The following is a 7,637-nucleotide window of genomic DNA, read 5'->3' as shown; positions in this document are numbered from 1 at the left end:
GTGTATTATCACTAATATAGAACTAATATATATATATTTTCCTTACACACCGGGGAGCGTGTGACAGCGGGCCGCCCAGCCCAGCCCTTCTGTGCCCGCTGCAGGCAGAGCTGCCGCAGGATTTATATGGAAACTGCGTCTTTCCCACTGAATTATTGGTGTTTTTTCCCCAAACATGGAGGGTTAATGCAGCATTTGGGCAATATCTGGCAGAGCAGGGCAAGGCCCAGGGGTTCAAGAGTGGGACGCGGACCCTGCCGTGTTTTCCCACGCTCTGATGCACGGCCGGGGCTACTTTTCTCGTGTGATGATGTTTTCTGGGGGATGTCTGGAAAAATTGAGCTTTAAACGCTGTCTGAGGGGCAGCAAACGCGCCGGTGCCCAGCCGCGCTGGCCCACGGGCACCTCTCCGTCGCTCACAGCCCAGCAGGAAAAGCCCCTCTGCCGACTGCTGAAGTCGGGCGCGTAAATAAAGGGTCTAAAAATGCAGGGGTCGCAGGGGAACGTCTGGTGGTTTTTTTACCGCATGAAAAATAAGCACATACAGAAAAAGACAAAGGCACCAGAAGAAAACTAAACCAGTATATTTTAATTCTACAAAAATGTATAAATATTTCAATGTACAGCAAAGAGTACCAGTATACCATTTCATACCTGTTACAACATTTAAAATGTGTAATTCTTTACCCACAATCTGCTTTTATAAATTTAATTTCCATTTGTGTTCCCAGCACTTATTCAGGAGCCTTTGTAAGCGCATCCTCCAAACCACCGCACCGCCTTTTTCCCCCTGCTTGGGAAAATCCCGAGCAGAATTCCAACCTTTTGGAAATAAACTTTGCCTTATTCTCAGAGCACTGCGGCCTTTTTCGCGAGGCGCCGCTTACCGAGCTGTCCCGAATACGTGCTCGCAGGGAAGAAATTCAATAGGAGGGGGGCGGCCACCTACCGGAGCAATGGTTGTGGCCGGACCTTCTGGCCGGCTGGGGAGGACGGATGGACACGGGAAGCCACAGAAGCATCCCGACACGCTGCTGGTGGTCATTCGACACCACTGGTCGCAGCTGGTGGTTAGCAGCAGGTTCGCCGTGGTGTGGTCCCACCAGCCGTGGGGACGCGGCAGGGCTGCGGCATTCACCGGCACCGCCAATTCCTCTCTGTCTCCCCAAAATGTCCCAGTCTGCTCAATAGCCCCGACCTCCCGAGAAGCGCCCGGTGTCAGGCTCTGCCCAGCACCCCCCGAGCGCAGACCAAGGGCGCAGGATCAGACAGCACCTCTACTTTCAAATTAAAAGAAAAAATCAGAATACGGAGTTTTGCAGCTTTTCTTCAAAACTAATTTTCTCTATTTGCTATAATATTATCCACGTTAGAGTGCAATAACTAAATAAATCCTCCCGGTGACTGGGAAACAGGCATCTGCAGAGACCCATCTCGCTCAACTGACCCAAACGCCTATTTCGGTTCTGGCCTCCCCTGCCCCGGGGATCACCAGGAGGTGCCGGGAGATGAAGAGGGACACAGCTTTTTACGGCGTTTATGGTTCAGCTTACTCTTCAAAACGCCGGCTTTGCTGCTGCCGGCCAGCGCGACAACTCGGTCGCGCGTCATCCAGGCGAGTCTGAACAAATCGCGGAAGCAGCAGCACTTTTCCAGTGAAAAGAATAAATATTCAGCATTTTTAGAGTTATTTGTGTTTCAAACGCACCGTGAAAATAGAAGTCAACCCTCCTCACACCTTTCTGAGAGATTTTATAAATGGGGAGACAAAGACCAACCACTGGTTTTCGGCTGCGGTCTGTTTGTGGGCACTGAACTTCTCACCAACAGAGGCAACCAAACGAGCCATTTTCCATTATTTTAGCCTGAATCACTTGCCAAGGCAACACCCGCTTTCAGTGGCGGGAGGAAGGGCTGGGACCCACGCGCAGTAACTCACATCCATCCCCTGAACCCCACCAACTACCACCTCTGATGCCGCACCAGCGTTCGAGGTGCCCTCGCCGTCACCACCTCGCTCTCCTCCAGCGAGGCTTTGGGTGAGCCTCCTCTGCAATGAGGTCCTGGGGCTCCTCCAGCCTTCCCCAGGAGGCAAATCCAGCATCCGACCCCTCAAAGCCCATGGAAACACTCGCCGCCACCGAAGATAAAGAGGTATTTCAGCGCTTTGTTCTAGGTCTGAGCACAGTTCCTAGAGGGCAGGCCATCCTGCCCGCGAGCAGACGACCTCCAGCAACACTTCTCCTCCGGCCGTGGGGGATGCGCGTACTTGCTCCTAAATAAGTACAATCCAACACAGAGGCATTTCAATTATTTTTCCCCCCAGCAGGGACACGGCAGTGCAGGTACCGACCATACCTAAACACAGCGAGCTTGCTGTTGTAGTCAAGGGATTATACACTTTATAAGGATGTTAACCTTTATACTAATTCTAAGGAGAAAAATATTCTTTTCTTCATCTGTTTTTGAGACTGTACCTCCCGCCTGCACCGCTGCATGACGACTGAGCCCTGCCATCACCCTCCAGCACCAAGAAAACCTCAGGATCTGAGGAGGGCAGTGCAGGAGCGCGGCAGCCTTCCCCCCCTCCGCAGCCAGGTCACGAGTAACACCGGGGGCACCCAGAAGAGGTGGCACCACCAACCACCCTCTCCTGATGCTCCTGGACGCCGCGGGACCTTCCACAACACCTGCCTCTGCATTGGCGTGCAGAAGCCCGGTGCCTGGACGCGCAGCCTGCCAGCACGAGCGGCCCTGCACGTGGCAAAAGCTCTCGGAAAGGAAACGAATAAACAATTTATTCACTCTTTTCCTGCGCGGAGACCGGCGTTCCAATTTGTTCGTGAAGTTTGCATGCTCTTTCTCCGAAGCAGAATTACAGTCTTCTATTTTGCCAGCTTTTGGAGCCATGTTGTGTACTTTTCTGGCCATCTGAAGCTGGGAACTGGAAGTGTTTGACCCTACTTTGAGCAGGGAGGCTGCACCAGATGAGCTTCCAAGTTAATCCATGACACTCCAGCTCCCACGCATGCACAGCAATCGCTTTTCCAGTTTAATATCCTATTTTTCATTTAATGATGTGTATCAAGAAAATACAGATGATCTATAAATTTATAATACGTACATAATATATGACACTATTAATCCATAACGACCAGAGCATTATACAGAAAATATTGTCATTTTTAATGACCTAGTGCATAAACAGTCCTTTTTATGGAATTCTGCGTGGAATAAAGGGAAACCATTTCACCACTTACCCGTGCCGTATCACGCTGTGGCTGCTGCCCTGTGATGTAGGTCTCCGGAAGCCTGTAGGCAATGGGAAAACCCATCCCGGCCCATCGCACAGCGGATGCCTTTTGGGGAGGGCGTGCTGCTGGGGTGACCAGAGGAAATGTCACCAGGACATATAGGAAATGTCACCTGTATGTACAGGGCCCATCCCCACCCCCTGCCGGGGGCCGTCACGGCATCATCTCCTGCGACGCCCCCCACGCGACCGCGCGCCATCGGCATGTGTTTAATCACCATGCTAACAAAAGGATTAAGCCACAAAATTATTAAAAATATAAATAAGCATCTGTCGCCGCTATCGAAGCGAGAACATCCGGAGGCAGAACTCCAGTCCCATCCCCTGTGCGCGGGGGATCCATGGGTGAAGCTCTCGCCCGTCTCTTACATGGGATGCAGGTATACATGAACACTTAAGGGTGGCAGCTGGGGATCGAGTTCAGACCAGCTCTCAGTCTCCAGTGGTCTCGGGTTTTGGTACCTCCATCCGCAACCCCCTTGTGGGTCCCCAGGGGCCACCCCCAGCCATTTCTCTGCCCACTGCAGAGGACGTTTCAACCTGGTCGGAGCTCCCCACGTGCGTCACTCCTCCTTCTTACCATTGTTCCTGCGTCTTTTGCTGTTACCTCATTTAATTTCAATTCCTGAGTGCAGTCTTTGCTCAGTTTTGCTGCTTTTCCAAACACCGGATCCCATTTTTTTTCCCCAGCACAAACCACGAGGCTTTTGTTCTGTCTGGTGACTGTGCTCTTGGCGTGGTCCTTCACCGAGTCGCACACAATGTGAGAGAACAGCAAATATCCCCACCGCGCTGCCAAGAAAGACCAGCACCCACACATCCAGCTCAGCAGACGCCTGCCAGGATGGTTCCCAGTGCCAGTTTGCGTCATAAGGCATTTCATGCCGGGTCACTTCTCCGTAGTGGCGTGTGACACACAGAAAACACCCTCCATCCCAACCTCTTTGATGCAGGGTTCATAAAGGTTTCTCTGGAACCATTTTGGAGCACATTTCTGTTGATAACAGCATGTGTTTTGACATTTATAGGCTCAGACGAGCTTCCTCTGAACACCCACAGGTTCCAAAGGGGCACGTGGAAACCCGTCGCCTGGAGGAAACTCTCCCGAGACTTTGCTCTGTCAGCTGGGATTTGGAGAGGGCTTCAGCACCGCTGGCCTCAGCAAGGAGGAGGAGAGGGGGAGGAGGAGGAGGAGGAGGAGGGGGAGGAAGAGGAGGACATCCCGGCCGAGGCAGCGGGTCTGCGCCGGCTTCAGGCACCCAGGGTCATGTTGCGCAGCAGCCACTGCTGGGAACGGCTGTCACCGCACTCCCTCATGGTGGGAACCATTTTGTCCTCCTCTGATGGCTCATCCAGGCACTGGTTGCTGTTGACGTGCCTCAGGGTGAGCTTCTGCAATAGAGAAGGGTAAGAGCGGTGGCAGCATAATTACTGCTGGAAATCATTAACGGCATTTTTGGTCTTGTTTCAGTCTTATTCTAGTCCCCACACAAGCCACGAGACAGGTGCTCATTCCTGGCCACCACTCGTAGGGCTCTACGAGACCTCCACCACCCCACGGCCACCCCACGGGTGCCCAGCTCACCTTCTCACGTGTGGACACACAAGCTGGGGAGCGAGCACCACTGCTGAACCCAGCAACAAATAAACGTGACACAAAAGTACAAAATAAGTGAAAGGAAAGATTATTTCAAACCCCAGTATTTTGGATCAGGAAGCTTAGTCTCCAACCACCTGAACACACGTGCATTTCAGACCAGTGCACTCATGGTTCAGAAATAATCAGTAATGGAAACACATTTGCTAAGTATTATATGAACAACGGCAACACGCAGATGGAAACTCTTCTGTTTCCAACACATTTTTTCTTCTTTGGGACACTCGTCCCTCTCTGCTCCTACCACAAGACACTGTATTGCTGAGGAATGGGAGAGGATGCAATGGTGCAGAGGATGCTGAGGATGCAATGCTGCAGGTCAGCTGTGGTCCCCGCACGGCCCAGGATGAAGCTGAAACCAGGCTGGTTGGAATGGGGACCACCTCGCCAGGGCCCAGCTCTCAGAGGATTCTAATCTGGACAAGCCCTGCACAGCTCTGGCAGAGCGCAATGGCCACGCACTGCACCCGCACCCAGCCATGGCCCTGAGAGCTCGGTATCAGCTTAACACTTATCGTATGGGTTGGAAGGGACCTTAAAGCCCAGCCAGTGCCACCCCCTGCCCTGGGCAGGGACACCTCCCACCAGCCCAGGTTGCTCCAAGCCCCGGCCAACCTGGCCTTGAACCCCTCCAGGGATGGGGCAGCCACAGCTTCTCTGGGCAACCTGGGCCAGGGGCTCACCGCCCTCACAGCAAACAATTTCTGCCTCACATCTCATCTCAGTCTCCCCTCTGTCAGTGTAAAACCCTTCCCCCTCGTCCCATGGCTCCCCTCCCTGCTCCAGAGTCCCTCCCCAGCTTTCCTGGAGCCCCTTGAGGGCCTGGAAGGGGCTGGAAGGTCTCCCCGGAGCCTTCTCTTCTCCAGGCTGCCCCAGCAAGAACAACCAAGGGAACAGGGGACTTCAGGACTGAAATCTTGTTTGCAGATCCTCCACTGGAGCAGAGACCAACTTTATGTTGAACACTGTGCAGAGGAACAAACCGGGGCACAAGGATGGATGGCAAAATTCTGCGGCCCTCCTGGAGGAGGGAGAAAGGACGAATCAAGCCAAGGACAGATGAGCCCGACCCGCGTGGCAGAGTCTCCTTCAAAAGCGGCTACCAGAGCGGTGGGGGCTGCTCGCTCCCTCCCACGCACCCGCCAGTAGAAATACTGCTATAATAAAATACAGAAAGTACTACTGTAACTGGAGTTATGCAAATACGGAGTCACTTCAGCAACTACTGTCTCCAGTGCAGTCTCACGGCTAATAAACCCCAAGTGCGTACCTCCATACGAACAAAAAACCCCAAACTATCGTCTGGTGTTTCAATTAAACTGCTGGGAAATACTAACAGTGCCGCCAGCCACGCGGTTTCATCCTCCGAACACATACCTGCGCTACTGCACCGTACAGTTTTACACTGCAGATCGTCCCGGATTGCCACGTCCCATATTAACACTCCGAAATTTGTATTATGAATATTCTTGCAATAAGCGCGTCCCTGGAGATTCGCTCCTCAGTTTAAAACAAACGATTGCGCAGTTCTCAAAGAAAAGGCTGCAGATATTATAACAAATCACCGAGGGGCCATCTGATATGCATTCAATGATGAATATCAGGCATTTTTTTCCTCTAATTACAAGAGGAAAGAATTAGTAGTGCTAACAGAAATAGCTTGTTTACTAAATAGCACTGCTCAAAGCATCACTGATTCTTCACTTATATTGTTTTAAGTGCAATTAAGCCGCTATCATTTTCTACTATAACCAGAAATGCAAACAAGTCTAAAAATGCTGCTGCTGCTGCCTTCATCAGCTGTTCCCTTTTATTCAGTGTATAATTTCATGCTAGACTACCACATCGCTGCGATTTTCAACCGTCTCATAATTTTTTTTTTTCTTTCTGTGTCCTATCATTATTTATGCTATTACAAAAAAAGGTCTCGTTTGCTTGGAAAACAATTAATTACCAGGCAGTAGGACAGTCACGCAGACCAGCCTAAAATTTATATTTTCCCGAGATGTGAGAACGGGCGCAGAGCACAGGAGCGAGCTCGGTAGTTTCCCGCTTCCCAAATGTATGCAAATCACGGCTCTGACGAGCGAAGGCTCTGAATACATCAAGGAAAACCGATGGAGCACGGATCCTAGGCTCCAGCGGTCATTACTGATATCCGCAACAGACAGAGAATCATTTTGGTTGGAAAAGACCTTTGAGATCATCGAGCCCAACCCTTAACCCAGCACTGCCAGGTTCCCACTAGCCCATGTCCCTCAGCACCACGTCTACTACCTGTTGATGATTCGAAATTATCTGTGACTAATACCTCCAGGATTGAATTACTTCAAACTGGGGGTTTTCAAAATGAACATTTCTGAAAAATATCACGCAATTGGCATGATTTATGTGTCTTGGAATAGGGACCAAATCTTCAGGTACTGCAGACAGTAAGGACCACATGGACATCAATAGCTCGAGGTAGTTGAATTCATCTAAAATTAGTCATAATTAATCATAACTAACATTAAGCATATATACTATCATATATCTACATAATCATCTGAGAAAACAAGAGAGGAATTCAGCTGAGTTTAACAGGCAGAGAACGGAGAAGCATTTTTTGGGGAACAGCTTACACCATTACACGTTCTATTTGCTTTTTAATACCAACCTCCAACCGTT

General features: G+C 50.8%; 1 protein-coding gene across 2 annotated transcripts in view; it reads right to left on the bottom strand.

Annotated features, from left to right (window-relative positions):
• Positions 1-568: 568 nt before the first annotated feature.
• GALNT13 (polypeptide N-acetylgalactosaminyltransferase 13) overlaps positions 569-7,637 on the bottom strand; it is a 130,837-nt gene continuing 123,768 nt past the window's right edge. For both annotated transcript variants that reach the window (XM_074594246.1, XM_074594245.1), the window contains exon 13: positions 569-4,705. In XM_074594246.1, the coding sequence (XP_074450347.1) occupies positions 4,565-4,705 (141 nt within the window). In that variant the 3' untranslated portion in view covers positions 569-4,564. The remainder of the gene's footprint in view (positions 4,706-7,637) is intronic.

The sequence above is a fragment of the Larus michahellis genome, chromosome 7 (genome assembly GCF_964199755.1).
Source record: "Larus michahellis chromosome 7, bLarMic1.1, whole genome shotgun sequence".
Lineage (NCBI taxonomy): Eukaryota > Metazoa > Chordata > Aves > Charadriiformes > Laridae > Larus > Larus michahellis.
Note: the sequence above shows the minus strand (reverse complement) of the source record. Positions and strands in the feature narration are given on the sequence as shown.